Source organism: Molossus molossus, unplaced genomic scaffold, assembly GCF_014108415.1.
Source record: "Molossus molossus isolate mMolMol1 unplaced genomic scaffold, mMolMol1.p scaffold_m16_p_12, whole genome shotgun sequence".
NCBI lineage: Eukaryota > Metazoa > Chordata > Mammalia > Chiroptera > Molossidae > Molossus > Molossus molossus.
In genome coordinates this window covers 52,945,465-52,967,765 of record NW_023425347.1, presented here as the reverse complement: position 1 = coordinate 52,967,765, position 22,301 = coordinate 52,945,465, and the positions used below count along the sequence as shown (strand labels likewise).

Genomic DNA, 22,301 nt, shown 5'->3' with positions numbered 1-22,301 from the left:
TCACAAAGGGAGTAAAAGACTATTGCCTTCTTTTCACAACACTGTAGAAAATATACTCCTAAGGTTTTTCCCTCATACTTGTACTACAGCTCCATGACAAGGTTCCTTTGCATCCCTATAAACACTCCCTTTATTTACCCTCTCTGTTCTATGGAGGGTAGCTTTCAGCGAAGCTGAGTTTTAAAAAACAAACACCTATTTCAAAGTTTAATAACTCTAAGTAGCAAGAGGGATGATCCTGGAAAACCGGGAGGGGCAGGCACATTAATGCTTCCTGTAACTGGGAGGTGCTAGTTATGTGCCTCAATCAACAGTATAGTGGCACTTTAAAAATAAACTTTGCCAATTTTCCTGAAGAGAACTTCTTTCTTGGATGACCTGTATTTTCTCTTAGCATTACACAACATCCAAAGCACTTCATACTTCAGTCAACATGGCTTCCAGTTCTACCTTTGACTCAAGAGGCAGGGAAGTCAGTCCAATTGTTAAAAAACACTTTAATCTACTGGATTTCATTGATACAGTGACAAAGTGCCACTCAATCTTCAAGGGATAGTGTTATAAACAAAATACAGTAGTCTAGAGTACACATTATACCTCTTAGGTATGTGATTTTTTTCCCCCGACTAGTAACAATGAACATGTCTTAAAAGTAGCTTTATCCAATCCAGTCTTCCCATGCATTCCTCTGAAACTCCTTAGACTTTAACACCTAAGTGAAGTCTTGTACATGCACATTTTGTGTATACAAAATCAAGTTGAAATCAAATTATTTGTAGTTTGTAGGAAAATTCTTTTACTGAAGGAAAAAAAAAGAGAAAGTTCCACTGGAAATTCAGAATATCCAGGAAAACAAGGGTCTACCTCTGAAAAGGTATGTGTTTAGTTTAATCAACCAATTATTAAATCCTAAACATTTTCAGCCATAAAACTGAAGAGGGTAGAGAGGGAATCTACCAATTTCTTTGATGTGTTTGAGTCATCAATAACCTCTAAGCACAAAATATCTAAAAGTACTCATCTGTTATTCTCAAGAGTGTGGTTACCAAACAAAGCAACATTTCACAATGGATTACTAAACCCATGGTGTGAAACAAGAAATTCCCACATGCAAAAGTTTCCCAAATTTCTGACACTGAGCTAATAAAAAAAGTCAATTCAATTTGAGAAAATCCTAGGCAAATATCAAGAACTGAGTTCAGCTAGACCACTTTATATAGAATCTTCATTCTAGGTAGATAAAAACCAATGCCATTTCTTCAAATCAGAGGTCTTTTCAAGTTCCTAAAATATGTCAAAGAAAATCAGCCACAACTGCAATTAAAGTGATACAAATAATACCTAAAGATAAGCTACTTCCCATTTTCCCTACTCAATTCACCAAATAACAAACATCAAAATCCTGAATATTAATTGACCCTTCACTGTTCATATTCCCATACCAGTAATGCAGCTATTTAAGGAATCAAAGCCACAGCAAGATCAGTTCAGAGCAATTCTCATTACCCGATGTGAATCAATTATCTGAATAGGTTTTAAAAATCCATACTGAATGAGAATTCTCATGTTATCACATCTTTTTTATGTCTTAACTCACAAGTCTTAGAATACACATACAAGTGCACCAGAAACAGCCACACCTTCCCAAATGGGCAGCAAACAAAAGGGACAAAGGTTACTGATTTAAAACACTAAGGACCCACAAAACACCTCAAGCAAAAACAATTTGGTAAATTGTTTCCTAACTTGTATAGGCCATTTCTCACCTTTTCTCTCCTTCCATTTAGAAGTGAACAACTGACTCCCAGTTTAGTACAGAAATAATCAATGGCACACAAGCTAAACTTGGCCCAAACAGAAGGTCCCCTAATAAAACTGAGAAATGTAGTCCTCAGAAGTCATTCCTTCCTGTCCAAGCTCAACCTATTAAGTTAATCAACAAACATTTGTTTTGTAACCCATTCAGAATTCTCATCTCATGAAAAAATTAATCACAATTGAAAGATATTAGCACTATGTGACAAGAAGTGCCACTAAACGTGAATCATGAAATTATAACCATGGCATTAAGCTTACTTTTATAGCAAATTTATACTTTCCCTAACAGCTTTCAGAACATACTTAATTTACAAGCTACACAATCTTTTCTTAAAATAACAAGACCATCTTCAATAAATGGCTACCAGATATTTTGACCCTTATCCTTAGAAGAGGCAAAAAAAAGTGCTTCAAAATACTTGATTTCACAACTTCTCACAGGGTAAGATGATTTAATTTGTAAAATGAAACTTTTACTTTAAAAGAACTTTCATATGCTGACCTAGGAGTAATAGCTCAGATCAAGATTTAGCAAACATTTTGTGTAAAGAGCCAGATAATAGCTTTGTAGGCTACATACATCTTTGTAAACTAGTTTTGTTTCTATAACCCTTTAAAAAAATGTAGAAGCCATCCATAACTCGGGGACTGTACAAAAACAAGCCACAGGCTGAAAATTTGCAGACCCCTGGCTTAGATATAGAACTTATTTAAATGGCACTCATTTCCATGCTAGTACTTTCCTGTGGCCAAAACCTTGATGGCTTTAATAATTTACCTTTATATCCTAATTACTTTCAGAAATTAAGCTTTTCTTTAAGTTACACCTTTCATTATATTCTTTGACTTAGTGAATCCCTTTCTCAGCCTAAAACAGACTTATTCCAATCACTTCTCATATAAACTTCCTACTTTTCTAACTTCAAAATCAAGTAAGATTCTCAAATGGAGAAAATGTCCAAGGTAAACCCAGGCTGAGCAAATAGTAATTGAACCCAAATCTCTGAAAGCTGACAATCTACACCTCAACAATAAAACCTGAAAATTTTGGAAATGATGTTAAATTACTTCACTAATTACTAGGTCTGAAGTATGATTAGAGATCATTTTACTGCCTTGTCACTAGATATACTCTGCAAAGCATAATGGTAATCAAGTTCTGGGCTTTCTCCAGTTAACTGGCTTATAAGGTTCAGACTCAATAAACACTAGTTTACATGTTAATTTCAGCAGAATTACAAATGTTTGTGTTAGAATCTATTTTCTAAGCAGCTTTTTACTTTTTTAAAAAAAGCAGAATTACATGCACCTGAGAGCCCCAAGATTTGTTATACCAGTTACTTAAAATGTTGGGATATTCATAATATCAGGTTCTAGCAATTTCACTTTTCTCCTTAATTTTTTTAACCTGTAATACTTGTTGGTTCCTTCCACATAATGCTAGTGCCCTGAAGATTGTTTTTAAAGTCCAATATATAGTATTTAGACTTCATATGCAACTCCCTAATATAATATTTTTCTATTTCAGTGCAACCATCTCTAGCAATTAGAAAAATAATACATTCAGAATGAGTACTTAATATACTTCCTCCAAACCCACACCAAAAAATAAGCCCCAAATATATTTACAACCCTGGAGATGATGTGCCCTACTTCCACTTTTAAAATAAAACAAAGTAATTAGATGTATAGAAACTAATAACACATTTTTAAGTGTGTTCATTAACTCCACACAAGTCTCAAAATAGTATTTAAACTAAAAAAGAAACCATAACCCAATCATTTCAATGCAAGCTGAAAATCTCTTAAGAAATACGTTCTGGCATTATTCCCATTTAAAATCATTGATAAAAGTTCATTAAAACAGTCAATCGCCATCATTATCATTTATGGATCTGCATCCATTAGGGGATTTTCTTTAGAGTATTATACCCTGGTTTAACACTTTTCTCCTCCCCTCAAAACACAGTGCTGTTCAGTATGATTAACCTCTGCATTCAAAATGTGATCTAAGAAACGTCAATTGTAAGGTCAGTCCTTGAAATTCATTTTACAAGAATTCAACTTTCTAATTATAATACTCATGAAAATAGGCATCCCTCCCACATAAACAACATCTAAGCATAAGGGGAAAATGAAGCATGAGCATTATCTTCGGGGTGCACACACAGGTCAGAAAACACATGACAATAAATGGGTTCCTATTTGATTGTTTTTATGACTTTTAAGAAGTGAGCATGAAAATAAAACCTTTATTTTCCGTCATTACCCACCAATAAAAGAAAATTAGGTTCACAGTTTTAGCTCTTGACACAAAGTGAACTAGGAGGCAAATTTACATCCATCAGACACAACTAATGGACCAACTTTTTAAAGTTCAGGCTATCTTGAAAGCTTGCAACATATCAGATATTGCTGTGTATTTTCTAGTGACAGAATGCCAGCAATGGCTGACAGTGAGTGGAACTTGTGAAGTGTTTTTAATAGCAGGTGTTTTCTATATGTTGCTAGAAATCAAGAGGTTTATAAACACGTTACATGTCCAGAAATGAGTTAAGATACTTGCAAGTTCAAACACACTAACTTAGGAGGGATCAACAGTCCATATGGACTAAATTAATACTTGCCTCTGGGTAGCAGGTATGTTTGTAAATATAAAATTATGTTAGACATTAGCACCAGTACAGAACACTCTCAGCATCATAAGATCCAAAACACCAGCACAAGTTATCCATCATTTAAAACCAATTACCTCCTTCCTAAGATGTCAAACTAGTAGGTAACTAGATTAATAACTCTAATTCAAATGAATAACTGTTGTACTGTACAATCTCTCTTTTGGAAGTATCAGGAGAACTAACCAGCAAGCAGCAGACAATTTATGATTTAAGATTTCCAATATTTTAAAAATTGGACATTACCACACATAGGTAAAAAATTACTAAAAATTAATGAGTGACAAAAAAACTTTTAAACTGTAAATAAAATTCCTTTTTCTGCTTAACAATAAATATGGCAGAAGACTAAAAATATCCTAGAAAACCTGTTTATTGACCATTCTCTCCATGTATGTTTTACTAAGTGCGTTGACACTCCCATTTAGGAATCCATTACTAACCTAATTTTCTAATGAAGGAAGAGGTAAAAAATACTTATCACCTTCTGTAGAACAGTCAAATGTCATCTTAAGACCAAAACTAATAGCAATATAGGAAATTCGCAAACAGTAAGATTTTTGGTTTATATTTCATGGATGGTGCTGCTCCAACCTTACAAAGTAAAGCTGTCTGCTTTCCAATTTCCAAAAATTAACACACTCCCGCATCTTACCAAACTAACCAGGCCCTTTGGTTTCTTTAGAATAGGAAGGGTTAAAGGGTCATTGATTATGGGTATACAGTTTTGATTTGGGACCTTTCACACACACACAAATCATACCAAGTAACCAGATGCAGTTTAAATATTATGCATTAGCCAAATTTGTTATACCCACCCTGTTGGAGGGGGAAGAGCCCAACATCCATCCAACTACTTCACCTGACAGAATGTGTTTATCAACAATAAGTAGCTTAAACAACTTTCTAATAGACAGTAAGGTGTCTAGTTTGGTTTTTAAAATGGGAAAGTCACACACTTTAAAATATAGTTGAAAGTCAATCAATTACAATTTGAACCTAATGAACCATGCAGGATCAAGGATTAATAAACCAATGTGCTTTGAATTTGTTCAAGTCTGATATTTCTGTATAAAGATTTAGCATATAACTATCATGAGAAGTGAAAGATTTTCCCCAGAAATGAAAATATTAAAACTAAGTTAAAATACATAAAGTCATTAGTATTCCACACCACTTAAATTTTGACAGAGTTTACATGTCCCAGTTGACCATGTGTGTAAATGCAAAGCAGGTAATAAAACTGATATTATGTCCAATATTTAAAACCAGTTTGTAACTGGGGGAACATCTAAATCCTTAATTAAAAAACACAAATGAAGTGAAAGCTTTAAACTGGTACACATGTTCACACCTATATTTCAAGTTTGGAAATGCATATTTGCAAGCAGCAATACAAAATATTCATGAAGAATGCATAATCTCTGAAAATTATGAAAACATCCCTGCTACCAATACATTTCTAAATACAAAACTGACTACCATATTGTTACTTCTGTGTAGCGAGAGAAGTTCATTTTCAAAACAGATAAAATTCAGTCTGTAGGTGTGAATGGTATGAATGACAGTCTTTTTTTTTTTTTTTTAATTTCTTAGTCGGTTGGGATCCTTAAGCATGCAAAACCTCAGAGAATTGGGTCCACAAAGGAACCAGGGTGGTCTTATGGCATCCAGTTAAGCCAGAGCTGGGAATGCCTCTGGGTCATCTACATCAGGAGCAGAAGCACTTGACTGAAAAAGAAACAAACCAAAATTAGTAATTCTCAAATCTTTAAAATAAATCACCAATGTCTACATTTAGACACAGAATTCTAAAAGAATCTTAAAGTTAAAATACTAAGTAAAAATGTGTCAAACCTTTTAAAAGCAAAATTATAGACCAGAATAGGACCACAAATATTTGCTATGAGTCTTGTCCTGAGTTTCTATCAAGACCTAGGAAAAGTCCTTAGTAACAGCATGGGTTATTTTATTTTTCTAATAAATCACACAAGTAGATTCATATGGGATACATATGTAGATTCTTACTTTGTTGTTAAGTATTCCTATGTTCTCTCCACTTGCTACATAACAACGGCATCAATTTGAAAGCAAACCAAGAAACCGATTACAATTATTTAAGCAGCACACAATGTTATAATGAAACCCAACTGTGAATTGCTATTTACAACCTACAACTAACAACAACAAAAAAGTACTAAAAAGGTCCACATACACAACACTGACTGTTAAAAACACCTGCTACTATCAGGAGAAGAAACAGAAACAAAATATCACTACATTGTTACTGATGACCATAAAATCTGTAATATTTAAGTTACCACTATAATCAAACATTGGCAGACCCAGTCAAGGAGGTGGGTCCCCAATTTGTGTATCAGGTGTTTAGTATTCGGGTAGACATTATGGTTAGATCCTAGATAGATCATAAGAGACAAATAACTAACCAAAAGGTTTTCTCTAATAACTTAGTTTAATAATACCTAGACATTAAAAGCATGAACTTTGGCATCAGACAGACTAGAGCTCAAATCTATCAATTAATAGGGCTTGTATCAAAATATTTCATAAAACGTGTTGTGTTGCATACTGTACAGGGAAGGCATTGAAGATTACAAAAACTAGGACAAAAATGAATCCCAGCTCTTACATAAAAGTCAAGTTTTAAAAAAAAATCAAGAACTAAAAAATGTGTTCACTAGATCATCATCTAGTGAGTTTCACACAATTATACAACGGACACAAAGGTTATGTTAAGCTGAGACCTAAAAAGCAGTGAAGTCAAGGCGAAGGATGTAGTCATTTCAGGCAGACTTTGTCAAAGGCCAAGAATTAACTTGGTTCCCTGTAGTTGAATTCCTCTTCTGTAAAATGGGGATGTCAACATAAATTAAATGACATAGCACATAAAACACCTAGCACAACACCATGACTAGCCCCTAATTAAGTATTCAATAAAGGGTGGTAATTTAATTCTACTGGCAGCACTATTCAAACAGTTATTTAAGCACTTCAAACAAAAGTATAACCTAAAATGTAATTTCTTTTAAAAAGATTTTGATTTTAGAGAGCAAAAGGGAGAGAAAGGGTGCAGGTGGAGAGAGGAAGAGAGACAAAGAGAAAGAGAGCTCATGAGCAATCATGCAACATCAATTTGTTGTTCCACTTATTTATGCATTCATATGTACCCGAAACCTTAGTGTATCAGAACTATACTCTAACCAACTGAGTACCAGGCCAGGGCCTAAAATGTAGTTTCTTAGACATGTCTAGCTTTTTTCCTTCTACTTATGTCCCCAAAAAGACCTCAAGCAGTGAGTTTACCAAAAGAGGGCCTCAAATTACTTAAAAGGACAAAAGAAGTCTTTAAAAATCACCTTGTCAGTCCTGCTGCCACGGTTTGGACGTCCACCACGCCCACGGCCACCTCGCCCTCCCCTGCCACCACGTCCTGGGCGGCCAAGGTCTCCAAAATTGATCTCCAGCTGAGACGTTATATCATTTGCTGGCTTCCGGAAATGATGGTCCATAACCGAATCTTCAGCATGAGCCTAAAAATTTAAGTAAAGACCACTGGGTAATTACTAGGAAAGTAATGTTGAAAATGTCTAAATCAGCTTTCTTCTAAAGACCAAAAATCCAATCTGTCCTTTTGTGAACAAATACAACAAGTAATAAGTAAGCTTTGGGATCAGCCATAGTGATCTTGAGGAAGAATTCCTTGCACTTCTCTTTCATATTCTCCTAACATTAAATTACAGGTGATTACGGCAAGTCTCAATTAGAGCTATATAATAACAACCACTCAAGTGGCTGTGCCCCATCTCAAACCTAATGAATCATAATCTTTAGCAGTACATTTAAAATATGCCCTTCAGATTAGGACTCCCCATAAAGGAATCCCTGATAAAGACATGGATAGATAGCATGTAAGGTTCCTATTATTGATAATACTGAATCTCTTTATAAGTTAAAAAGAAAACTTTCACTTTATATTCTTCTAACCATCAGTAAAAGAAATCATGTACAGACTTCTCAGAATGCCATTCTGTTCATATACAACTTTTATATATCCTTTCATATAAACCGGAGCTACAGATTCAAGTTAACCACATCTTTACATAAAGAAACTTTGAAAAGCTGTGCCCAAATAAAACCACGCCTTAAATAGGTCAAAGGAACCATCTTAAAAATGAAGTCATCATATTTGTGAAATCCAGATCCTATTTTGTATTTATGTATTAAGCTACACAACCCAGTCTGAAAAAAAAAGGCCACAGAATTTTATACTTAATCCGACAACTTACATATTTGGGTTAAATATTTTAACCTTCAAGTTGGAAACTTTTTTATACGTTAAACTACATTTTAATTTATATATATGTGTATATATATTTTTGTCATATATATCTATATAAAAAACACTTTTTTCTGGAGGAATATGAATAGTTTGTTCTTTCTCAATATCTTATAATATTACAACCATTAATAATTACCCTTAAAATACAAATTAATGCTGTATTTGTATCCATGCCTTTGCCCCTTTAATCATCTAAAACCAAATTAAATGCCATCCCTTAGAGTCAGACCAACCTAATTTAAGGGCAATAGGTTCTTTATTTTAAAGAAACCTAAAAAATAAATGTAAACCCACAAAATTGCTAGCAAATTAAAGTCAATTATATATACTAATTGTCTAATTTTTAAATGTTTGCTATTATAAAGCAGTATCAATGTATTCAACAGAGACTTTTACAAGTTTCTAGAGCACAGATGTAAAAAAAAAAGCCTAAATTAATATACTATTGAAACAACCAAAAAGGTTTTACTACAATAATATAAAGGAAGTCTGGATGTTGAGGACACATTCCTAATCTTTAAGTAACTAGTAGGATAAATTAGCAAAGCATATAAATGTGGCTTGATAATAAAAATGTCCTGGTTTCAAAGTTATTCATAACAAATTTCACATTTTACAGTTTTCAAAAATTTCTAACCATATACATAACCGTGTATAATTATTTCTGTCTATAAAATGCATGAAGAGACTTCAGGTTATTAATGAATCACCTAAAATTCTATCAGATTTTATACATAACTTGTTCTGGATAAAAGTTCTGTCAGGACCCCAAAACAGTTATGAATAATTGTCTCAAAGGAGTCCAATCCAATAGATCTTTTTCATGTTAACAAATAAGTAGTTTAATAATCAATTCAACAATCTCCCAAGATAAACTTTTAAGGTTCTTTAATCAGAAATCCTATTTGTTTTACCCAGATACACAAAACAACTGTATCTGCAAAAACTATGAAAAAATAACCAACATTCTAATGAAGCAAAATATTTTTTCTTTCTACAGAACTTGACACTTAAAAGACAGCCCTGGCCGGTTTGGCTCAGCAGTTAAGAGCATCAGCCTGTGGTCCAGAGAGACCTGGGTTCAGTTCCCGCTAAGGGTGCATACCTCGGTTGCAGTTCGTCCCCGGCCCTTGTTGGTCGTGAGGGTGGCAGCCACTTGATGTGTCCCTTTCACATCGATATTTCTCTCTCTCTCTTCTTTTCTATCCCTCCCACTCTATCTGAACAAAAAATGGAAAAATGTCCTCGGGTGAGGATTTAAAAAAAAAAGACAATGCCCTCATTTATACTATTTTTATAGACTCAATGTTTTTAAAATCACCTCTAAACCTAGAAAAATATTTATGTCTCTTCAACACTTGTTTTATTTCAAAGTATTTCCAAGTTTGTTTCACAGCTATTGTTTTATTTTAGAAAATTAAAATATAATAAGATCATATCAAATCTTTTTATTATGGGTTGCCTTTGTAACATTTTAATTTAACTTTATGCCTAATATCTCATACTTACACAAGCCCTAAAAGGATATATCACTGGTACATTCCTTTAAGAACATGCCCCAAGGCTTAAATAGAAGCTGCCAAATTAAAAGCCACCAACATGTCTTTCTCATTAGTTTCCATGTTTTGTAAATAAAGGAAATCTATAAATTAATTCTCTGGTCTTCACATCATTCCTCAATAAAGAGACATGACCATTACATATGGCATAGGCAGACAGTTTCAAAAACTGAATGCAGCCACTCATTTTATTTTAGGTTAAGCCACATAAAAATGCCAACCTTCCGATCTAATACAAGTCCTTGAATGATTACATTAGGCGAGATTTTAAAAAACAGCACAACTCTGAAGACCGACTATATTCCTGAAACATAGTAATAGCATGACATACAATGACTAACAGCTTTTTTAGGGGAAGGAACTACCACACTGAAAAAAAGGCTGATAGAAGGACTGAATTTCTTGGAATATATGGTAATGGAATTTATTTTCCTTTTTGAGCAATTCACTTATCCCAAATGATCCTATTTTGTAAAGCTTTCTTTTTAATAAACAGATTATGTGAAATTTTAAACCAAAAATTATAAATGTGTTGAACTGTCACAGCTCAACTAGATTTTACCTCTTCACTCTTTGACTTATGAAGAACAAATCCCTTCTTCCACTGCCCATCAGCACCTTCATTTGGTTTTCGGATATTAAATTCTACTTTTGCCCGGTCCTTATTTTGAATAGCCTTCCACTCATCCAAAGTCATTTCTTTTGGACCCTCTTCCTTTACTTCTTCAACTTCGTTCTCCCTGTGAAAAGATGTTTCAATTTTATACCTACTAGGTGACTGACAAAAATCTATTACTTATAAGTAAGGAAGTTAATCTTGGCTGGTCAATCTTTTTGAGAAATATCCAAGGATGGGTGGATCATAATTTTGCAACCCAAAGGCTAACGTGTAACTTGGCAGACACCAGGAATTCAATGCCTGTTGAAAGAGTGAAAGTGTGGATAACTGAGAAAAATACAATTCGTCTTCATAAACTTTTTTTAAAAACTCAATCTTTAATTAATTAATTAATTAATTAATTAATTAATTAATTTGTATGGCATGGGCCCCTAGCGGGAACCGAATCCAAGACTCTCTGGTCCGCAGGCTAACGCTCAACCGCTGAGCCAAACTGGCCAGGGCCATCTTCATAAACTTTTAAACAATCATCTATAAGTAATACAATCTGGAATTGGCTTTACCAAACATAAAATGTACATTTCTCTTTTTTTATTTTTTAATCCTCACCCAAGGATGTTTATTGCTTTTAGAGAAGGGAGAGAAATGTCAATTGGTTGCCTCCCATATATGCCCTGACAGTGATCAAACCTGTAACTTGGGTATGTGCCCTGACTGACAATCGAACCCAAAACCCTTTTGGTGCACGGTACAACACTCTAACCAGGCCACCCGGCCAGGGCTAAAATACACGTTTCTTAAAACCACACTTTTTCTTAAAACTGTGCCTTTAAGTAATTAAAATCTTTAGCCTAACTTCTCTTAAATGTTTAATTTCCAACAATACGTAGCTCATAACATATATGAAAAATAATCATCTAGAATGCCTGTGAACTAAGCTTCATATTCTACACTATAAAAGAACTGTTCCTCTAGCCTTTATTTTAGCATCAATGAAAGAAAAACAAAACAAACTTTAAAAGCCAGGTTTATGCAAATGCTGGATTCTATATATCTTAACTTTCAAACCAACCTGAGTGTGAACAGGACACTGAGGTTTCACTAGCAATGAAACTCCACACAACACACTGGTTTCAATACTTAATAGTAAATTAGTTATTTCCAAATATAATTCTCAGATTAAAGTTATTATATATTGTGATTTCTCCTTTTCAAGAAAGCAAGCATGAGCCTAGAAATCCATTATTTTGGTCTAAACTCAATTACCAATTGTCAAACAAATTGCTCGCTATTTTGGGAGCTCTGCTTCTTTCCAAAGATAGCAGATGATCCAGTTAGCCTTAGAGCTCGAGTATCTCCCCCTTCTATGCTACCCTGTACTGCTCGACTAATCCTATCTGAAAACTTCATGTTTACATTGACTTGATGAGATTTCGCTATCAGGTCCAGATGTCAATTTACAAATGAGAAAACTAAGAAAAAAAGTACTAACTACTGCCCTGGCCAGCTTGGCTCAGTGGTTCAATCGGGCCCTGGTTGAGGTCCAGGATCCCTGGTTTATGTCGTGTGGAAGGCAACCAACTGATGTTTCTCTCCCCCATCCCCACTCTCTAAAAATCATTGCAAAAATACCCTTTGGTGAGGATTAACAAAACAACAACAAAAAGTACTAGCTACTCAGCCCAGCCAGTGTGGCTCAGTAGTTGAGCATCAACCCATGCACTCAGAGGTCGCCAGTTCAATTCCTGATCAGGATCCCCAGTAGGGGGCATGAAGGAGGCGATCAATCAATGTTCTCTCTCATGGATGTTTTTCTCTCTCTCTCCCCCCCTCCCCCATTCTCTCTCTCTAAAAATCAATAAAAAAAATTTTTTTTAAAGTACTAGCTATTCATAAATTGTGCCAAAGCCACACGGAACCATGACACCCATCTTCAAGGGTTGTTTTAAGGATCAAGTGAGACAAAACAAAAGCTCTGGAAACTATATATGAGGGAATCAAAGTCAGCCAAGCTCTGCTTCTTAAATTTGTATTTCCATATACATGATACAATATTATGTTCAGATTCTCCACTACTCTGGATACTACTCTATAGAATGCCATCATCACAATCTCCTTTAGTCCAAATATCCTCAATTTCATTCCCAGGTCCTGAATCAAGAATTTGTTTCCAGTACCCTATCAATAATACATCATTTCCATCTGGTAGATATTCATAATCTTTGCAGGTCACAAGGTTACTTGAACATGGGCTCCTTTTTCTTTTTTGGTCAATCTTCACTTAAAGATATTTTTCCATTGATTTTTAAATAGAATGGAAGGGAGGGCAGGAGAGAAACATCGACATGAGAGAAATACATCCACTGTTGCCTCCTGCATGACCCTGACCAGGCCCGGGGATTGAAACTGCAACCCAAGTACGTGCCCTTGACTGGGAACCAAAACCACAATGCTTCAGTCCTTGGGCCAACGCTCTAACCAATGAGTCAAACTGGCCAGGGCTAAACATGGGCTCTTTATTAAAGGTACAACAGTTGTGTTAAACATTGTGAAGTACTTATTACATATGCTCATTTAACTCATTCACCACAATTTCATTGTTTACAAACAAAATTATGATTCCATATAGTTTCATATAAATGAATTTATATAACCCTAAGTTCAACACATCTCCTAACACCACGTATTTTTTCTACTCTCTCCAATAGCAAATCTATTATTCCTTATTCTACCAAACCCTTGGACTATGCTACCTCAATCGTTAGTAGTGGTTCACTGTAAGAGCAATTCTTCCTAAAGAAAAAGCAAAGTTTAGAAAAGCATCTACTCCCTAATTGATTTGAATATACCCTGGTTAAGAAGTACTGACCTAAATAATCTATAATGCAAGACTTTAAATCACAAACTATGTAAGAAATGACTGAAATATAATTTCTGCTTAGATTGAAGGAAGGTAGAGGAAGGCATTAAATTATTTCTACCAGCATTAACTTGATCTTTAAAAAACTTCAAAACCAAGTCTTCTACCTAAAAAGTCAGAAAATTCAAAAGATTAATAAAGCTACTGAACAACATATTCTGGCCTTTGCTCTCCTCACATATTTTAAAACAAGCCAAATTCAGTGTTGATGGAAAATAAGTTTCAAAGAGATAGAGGAACTAAAGTAGTAATGTTTTCTAGTTCTAAACTGTCTCAAAACAAAACTGTAGTTATAAAATCCAAAGTACTTTGAACTATGAGTTCTAAACACTGCAAATCTTATTTCAACCATTTGGTCTAATTTTTAGAAATGCCCAATTTCAGATTCTAGTTCTCACCTAACCTATTCAACGTCTCTGGATAGCTATCATTTACATGATCCATTTCTTACAAATCTACTATCATTATCTCTATCAAGTTAAGGTTAATTAGGTAAAACGCATGGCATCTTATTCCTATTCTCTATTTTGAGGTTACAATAGTTAATTTTTGTGTTTAGGGCTAACAGGTTTTACTAAAATATGTATCTTCCTTAAAGACAACAATGGTAATTTCAAATAGAAATAACCATTTCTATTTTTCAAAGCATACAGCCCAACATACCAATATATACATGTGTAAAACACTCCTCTGAATAAATGCTATTAGAGTAATTGGGGTACAATGAAAGTCTTTCCTATTTAAAAAGCCATCAAAGCCCGGGTGGTATGGCTCAGTGGTTGAGCATCGACCCATGCACCAGGAGGTCCCGGTTCAATTCCCAGTCAGGGCACATGCCCAGGTTATGGGCCTGATCCCCAATGAGGGGTATGAAAGAGGCAGCCAATCAATGTTCTCTCTCATTGATGTTTCTAACTCTCTCCCTCTCTCTGAAATCGATAAAGAAAATATAAAGAATAAATTCTTTAAAAAATAAATAAATAAATAAGCCATCAAATAACAGCATTAAACCTACAGGTTTTCTTGGTAAAAATCCAAACTAACTTCAGTGATGGAGTATTAACACTACACATAAAACCACTTACTTATTTTCAGTGTCTGCAACAGGATGTTCTTCACCTTCAGGTGTTTCCTCAGTCACATTTGATTGCTCCAAGTCACTGCAATTATAAGATATTTGTTTCTGAATGTATTTTGGGGACTCTCTAAGGAAAGAAAGAAAAAGAAAGGCATCTAGGTCCATTTACATGTAGCTGAAGAATTCATTTTACAAAAGTATTTTAAAATCCTCACATTCCCTGAGTCTTTTCCTACTAAATTTATACTCTAGTAGAAATTTAAGAGAATATAAATTTTTTTTAATTTTTGGTATATGCCCCTAGCAGGAACCAAACCCAGGACTCTCTGGTCCGCAGGCCAATGCTCCAACCGCTGAGCCAAACCGCCCAGGGCGAGAATATAATTTTAAAATGTATACTGATTCAAGTTATAGTACTTTACTTAAAAAGTAGCAAGACAGTACCGTTAATTTTACAACAAAGCCTCATTGGCTTATCACATTTTTTAAAACCAGAAGGGCCAATATCTACAAACAATTAAAGATATAGAAAATCAGAAGACCCAAATAATTTCAATGTAGAATTTAAGGAAAAGCTATATATCCAAATGAAAAGAAACTCTGGTATCACACATACTGAAATATAGAAAAATTGGTCACTTAAGCTATTTTAATCTAATCATATCTAACAAGGTATTATCTTGTATGGAAGTAGCTGTAACATGAGAGCTATTCCATTCTTGTCCCAGGGACAAATAGTAGTTAAGAGTTATGAGTATAGGACCAATTAAGAGTAGGATATAGCATCAATTTTATTAAAATTATTTTTGAAAAAAACCGAATACCAACGTTAATTCATCTTTGACAGTTCCCCAGTTGTGAGATCCGCTACCTCCACGTTTATCCTCATGCTTCAGGCCACTGTAATGTGAAAAAGAACTAACAAAACTGAGTTAACATAATACTCTTTAGTTCTGGAAATTCAAATTTTGTTTTATTAAAAAAGTAGAATCAAATATAAAATATAATAAAAACCAATATAAGACTTACGATCTATCACTTCCACTATGCCTATCAAATTCACGTTTGCCACGAGAATCAAATCCATCTCCTCGGCCCATTCCACGTCCACGGCCTCCTCGACCTCTTCCAAGACCACCACGGCCTCGAATAGGCCGGTCAATAATCGGTCTACAACAAATAAAGATTATAAACATCCCAGGTCTCCAGAAAAAGGAACAGGAAAATTCATTCAAAAACTCAAAAATATAGGAATACATTTACTGGCTCATAAGCCAACAGTTAAACACATGTTTTAGAAATTTCAAGTCTATTTCTAAACACACAAAGGAAACCAAAACAACTAGAAAGCTAACCCTCAAACAAGAAAATTATTTTTATATTGTCTAAAATTTACTACTAGTGCACGTACTTTTTCTTGTTACTCATTTTACATTATAATCCAGTAAAAATGCTTTTCACCAATACACTTAATAATTAAACAAATATAGCCCTGCCAGTGCGGCTCAGTGGCTGAGCATCGACCCATGGACCAAGAGGTCGCGAGTTGGATTCTCAGTCAGATCATATGCCCGGTTTGTGAGCCCAACTGCCAGTATATGGGGGTGTGCAGGAGGCAGCTGACTGATGTGTCTCTCTCATCAATGTTTCTATCTCCATCTCCCTTCCTCTCTCTAAAATTCAATAAAAATATTTTTTAAAAAATTAAATATAACCTGCATAACGAGTAATCTGTTTCGCTATAAACAACCCAACAGAACTTCCCTATTAACATGTGGAGATAGCAAGAAAATGAAATTGTCTATCAATTTAATTAAGTGTTTCACTACAAGAAATCTAAGCTAAGGCTGAACACTAAAAACTTACTGAAATGCTTGAAGTAAAACAATGCATACATTCAGCCAATTCTTTGAAAAACTGGTAAAACATAACCAGTCACAATGCTACCTGGCAATTATGACTTATTTATAGCTTTGTGTTAAGATATGACTCTATAAACTGACAAAACATTAAGAAATTTTCAAAAATCTTGCCTATCAACTGAAAATTCTCCTCCTTCACCCTTTTCTTCAAGTGGCTTTTCAAATCGTCGTTCACGAGGTGGTCGCCGTTCTGGTCTCCTATCAATTATTTTCCCTTCACCCTGAAGTTGTTGATCAGGTCTTCTACCAACACGTCTTATTCCTAAAATGATAAATAACCAGCATAAGCAAATTAATTCTGCAACACAAAAAATTTAGGCCTACACTTAAAAAGAAATGTTAATCTTTGGGTCTACTAACTAGCATTTACTGTTGAAAAAGGCAAACATTGGGCATCTCTAAAGTGGAACATAGTACTTTAGAGAAATTCCTATTTTAAATAAACTTGTTTCAAACTTCTAGTTTACCAAGTCATTTTCCCTCTTAAAACACTCTCTGCAACTGACTTGGAAGTCATCTGGGTAGGCAACCATTATTTCTCTTACTTTCCAAAATGCCAGTCTCTTAATTTAAAATTCTAAATTTAAAGAAATTTTAGGCAAATGACACATTTTGGAGTTTAAAGACATCAAAGATAACACCAGTAAACATTCATAAATAACAATCAAGCAAATCTACACACATTCACCAGATATGGACCCCACCAAAAAAATTTTTTTAAAAGGTCACACTCTTATTTTACATAATCAGGGGGGGGACCTCAAAAGAGCAAAACGACTGATAATTCTATAAAAATTACAAAATTGAAAGAAAAACAAATAGGTTTTAGGATATCTCCGTAGTTTGAAATAGCTATTTAACCAGAAAAAAAGTACCATCCTCTTCTCCTAGTTCTTACATGTATACACATATATGTATATATGTATATGTGTGTGTGTGTGTGTGTGTGTGTGTATATAACCTAACAAAAAAACTGTTAAGCAACCTCTAGGAAATACTCGTTATTTTAATATTATAGATGGAGAGTTTTTCTTTCGGTTTGCTCTTACCAGTGCATTTACTGATTTCCTCCTTTATTACTTTTTTCCTGTTGGTGTCTAATGCCCACAGAGGCAACCAATATAGATTATTTGTGGCCTTAAGAATAGGTAGGTTGATGGTTAAATTCATGATTGTAAAATTTCAAGTATGCTGTAATTCCCAAACCACAATTTCCAACAAAGTCAAACAGCAGCTGACGAATTATTTTTATAACAAGAGTTCAAGTTGATACACTCTGGTTCTTTTCTAAGAAAGTGGAACACCACCAAGATGTACCCAATTGTTCAGGTGCTTGTAACTAGAGCAAAACAGTAAATATCAAACTCTTCAATGAAATTTTAAAGTCCATTCCACATAAACTCTCAGGATAGGCACACTGTTAGACCTTACACCAAGACATTTTAAATAAATTTCGTCAGAGCTATAGTGTATTGGGGTGGAGCTATAGAACCAGTCTTTATAATGATATCCAAGCCAAACACACCCAAATGAACAATGGCTTGCTTCCCCACCCAATACTCGATATTAGGTTTACAGAATCTAAAAAACTTATCAAATATATTCACCCAATAATCGACATTTAAAAATGCATGCTTCTCTTGATGTATTTATCCATACTTGCAAGCTCACTTGATTTTCACTAGATTCCAGGCTTTTAATTAAAACACACACACCTTGGTATACATTCTTGGTGATACTCTGTGGTGTCAATTCTCAAGCGCTTCAAATGGACAAAAGACAAAACACAAAGCTAATTCTTATAATATGAACATTTAATACATATCTAGGGTATGTCTAGCACTCTACTAGGCCCTATCTTCAAAGGCACAGAACACATGATCAGGGTAACAATCCTTCCCACTACAAGAGGCAGAGCCTGTACATAGGTCTATCCTTCCCCAGTGCCCAGAACATCAACTGACAGACAACAGGATCTCAAAAGGAGTATTTTTCATTCAACATTTCCCCTTTATTTACAAATTTGTTTTATGCAATTTAAAGTTAAGAGTGTTCTGAAACACTGATCTAAGGAAATTGTTGATAGCTAAATATGGGAGATTTCCCAAGGAAACACTACTGGGTGGCAAACTCAGTCCTGGTTATAAATTTATGAAATAGTTCCCTATCTTTGTAACTTAAAATACTAGTTCTCAGGTAAGAGCTTATTTCAAGATGGGCGTTATGATCAAAACAACTGAGGGATTTCAAACATGCTTCATCCTTTGAACATCCAAAATGGGTGAACACACCTACCTTGTACATCTTAGATTTACACTTCAGATTCAATTTTTTCATGTGCTTTCTTGGGATTAGTCTCATCAAAGAGGTCAAGTTGAGCCCTGCCGGTGTGGCTCATCAGACTGAACACTGTCCCATGGACTGAGAGGTCCTGGTTCCATTCCCAGTCAGGGCACATGCCGCGGTTGTGGGCTCGATCCCCAGTAGGGGGGCGTGCAGGAGGCAGCCAATCGATGTTCTCTGACATTGATGTTTCTACCTCTCTCCCCCTTTTTCTCTAAAAAAATCAATAAAAACGTAATTTTTTTAAAAAAGAGGTAGAGCTGAGCAGTTTAATTACACAAGCCAGTGTTCCTTAACACATTAAATGATTTATTCAATTGTGCTACAGGTTGCTATAATGCTGAGTTGACAAAACAGATATTTGGCTCAAGCAATGTATACATGCTTTTTAATACTCCAACCTGTGCTTCCCCCAACCTGTAATTTTAATACAAGAATTATTTTGTTTTATTCCCAAGCCTCACAGAAGTTCTAGTTTTAAAAAAGCAAACCCTAAAACCAAAATATAACACCATTGTTTTGATTTTTTTTAATTCGTTGAAATGCTAACAAACTCAACTAAAGCTAATGAGAAACAACCTCTTTCCGGAGCACGTGGCAGCAAAGCGAAATTTCAACTTTAAACAGAGAAAGCCAGCCCAAGATTGAGCTTTGGTCCTACACCTATTTGCTATTGATAGGAAAATAGGTCCTGCACCTATTTTTCTTGTCCTCAACTGTTTTGCTTTTTCACTCAGCACAAAAGACAAACAAGCAATGAGTGAGAACGCAAAAGTCAAGCTTAAGACACTCCTGTGAGGTTTACAGTGTGACCCGGACGCAACTATTACCCGCCAATGAAATCCTGACCATGCTTCCTGCACATGTGGGGCAACAGCTCCAGACTCCAAAGAGCTCTCGGCTTCGGCTAACGTGACAGCCTCTGGCTCACTCCAGCACGAGGGCCGGGCCGCGCCGCACGGCGAGTGCGGGGCTCGGAGACAGGGTCGTGTCAAGACGACGGTCCTCGGGACTGCCTGAAACCCCTCTCCATTCACAACTCCCGCTCCTGCTTCACCGAATGCAGCCCATTCGCTCTCCTTCCCAACAGCTTAACTCACTCCAGCAACTTACTAAGTTTAAAACAGCTGAGGGGGTGCGGGGGGGGGGGGACACGGCACATGTGGCACCTGAAGCAGTAGCTTACTCCACAGTACGTGGTAACCTCCAACAGAGAAGGGGCTTGATGTGAACTCAGACCCCCGGCTCTCCACGGGGGCACCCCACGCCATCGTGGGACAAGATGGCAGGAAGAAGCCTAACACCGACCACTGCACCTCCGAGCAGAGCGGAGGGAGAGCTCGGAGCAGGAAGAAGCGGGGGACCCCTTGCTTCCCCGTGCCCCCAGTCCATACACTCGCCCGAGGAATCGGGCGGGAAGGCAACCACCTCCCAAGGTCCCGAGCACGCTGAGCAGCAGCTTATCTGGGGACCACGCTCCGCGCTCAGAACCTGAGGCGGGAAGGGGGTGGCTCCGGGAACCTTGCAGGCGGTGGTTTGAACTTGGGGCTACCACGCTCGCAGGACCTGCTTTTGTCGTGTGGGGGAAACGTGAGGAAATCGGCGGCAAAACCTCCCGCGAAAGCTCGGAGCTCGAGAAGCAAGTGTGAGTCGCAAGTCCGCCCCGCTCCTTCCCTCATCATGGGTCTTCCCCACCTTCTACCACAGATTTACCTTCTTTCTTAAGCGCCACGGGCGGCTGCGTCTCCTCTTTCTTGTCAGCCACGCTAACGTTGGACGGCAGGGGGTTCTTGCGATCTTTCTGGGACTCTTTACGCAGCTGTTTGCCTGCCGCATTGGAGTTGGTCTGGGCTGCGGCCTGAGCTGCGCTCTTGGCCCCCGGGCCCCCAACACCGCCCCCGCCGGCTTCTTTTTTCTTGTTCTCTGCTGCCTTCAACACCTCGAAGGGGTCCGATTCGTCGTCAAATAACTGGTCGAATCGGTTGGTGACCACGCAGCCGAAGCCTTCCTGTAAATGCCCAGGCATGATGGTGGCTCGGCGGCGCGTTCCTCCACGGATTGCAGCGGGCCGCGCCGAGCCAAGAGCGCCTGCTTCAGCTCTTCCCACAAGATGGCCGGGCTGAGAGAGGGGGGCCGTCTTCTCTTCCGGCGCCAGGCACACATCCGGGAGCGGCCAGCGCCGCAGGGCACTCTGGGGCGCGTAGGCCAGAGTCGCTTCTACCGAAGCGGCTCCCGGCGCCAGGACTACAATTCCCAGAATGCAAGGCGCGACAACTCTTCGCGCGCGCCTGAGAGGCGGGACCTCACGGAGGGAGTGGAGCGTGCGAGGTGAGGGAGGGGAACCGCGGTGGTGGGCGGAGTTCTGCCACCTGCTTTTGCCACCCTTAAACTCTCTTGAGTCTCGAGCTGTGGTGAAAACGGGAAAACGTGACACCGTATTTTGCTACCGAAAGTACTCTGTCTTTGCTTTTACTCACCCCGTCTCAGGCCCAGGGCTAACTTTCCCCCACCTCTCCGGGAGGGTCAAGGTGACTCCCAGATTTTAAAACTGGAGACTCCCAAACTTCCGGGGCTAGGGGGATTGCCGAGGTGCGGTACCGGCCTCACCCAGGCAGGACCCGATCGGCTTCGATTCAAGTCCCTCGCTACTCAGTTGCTGGAGTCGCCCTCCTGTGCCCCCCAAAATGAATCGACACTATTTAGCGTGAGGCAGAATACGCTTCCTCTCGCAGGAACATGAACTTGGACAGCGGAATGAACTTGGACAGCGGAATTAATCAAAAGGACAAGTTGAACTATCACATGGGAGTGCTGCGCGCCTTTCCTGGGTGAGAAACACAGTTTTGCGACGGATGCTTTAATTACTGTTAACTCTTGACAGTGGAGCCCCAGCTAGACACTGGGCAAGTTGCGAAGAGGCACTGTTTGTAGAAACACTTTCTGGAGTCAACCCAGTTGTCCATTAGTGTCCAGCGAGCCAAGGATCAGGTGTTAGTAAAATGGGCCC

The 22,301-nt window shown here is 37.2% G+C and overlaps 1 protein-coding gene across 4 annotated transcripts; it reads right to left on the bottom strand.

Annotated features, from left to right (window-relative positions):
• Nucleotides 1-5,264: 5,264 nt before the first annotated feature.
• On the bottom strand, nucleotides 5,265-21,416 carry SERBP1 (SERPINE1 mRNA binding protein 1). Of its 4 annotated transcripts, none has more exons than XM_036256427.1 (8): nucleotides 21,008-21,416; nucleotides 17,063-17,213; nucleotides 16,059-16,199; nucleotides 15,858-15,929; nucleotides 15,037-15,111; nucleotides 10,975-11,152; nucleotides 7,871-8,044; nucleotides 5,265-6,224 (listed from the first exon to the last, which is right to left on the bottom strand). In XM_036256427.1, the coding sequence occupies exons 1-8, from the start codon at nucleotides 21,318-21,320 to the stop codon at nucleotides 6,168-6,170; spliced, it is 1,161 nt and encodes a 386-aa protein (XP_036112320.1). In that variant the 5' UTR covers nucleotides 21,321-21,416; the 3' UTR covers nucleotides 5,265-6,167. The 4 variants fall into 4 exon arrangements, with proteins under 4 accessions (XP_036112320.1, XP_036112318.1, XP_036112317.1 ...); XM_036256425.1 differs by having other exon boundaries at nucleotides 5,827-6,224; nucleotides 15,037-15,156; XM_036256424.1 differs by having other exon boundaries at nucleotides 5,830-6,224; nucleotides 15,037-15,156; nucleotides 15,858-15,947.
• Between the last annotated feature and the right edge of the window lie 885 nt (nucleotides 21,417-22,301).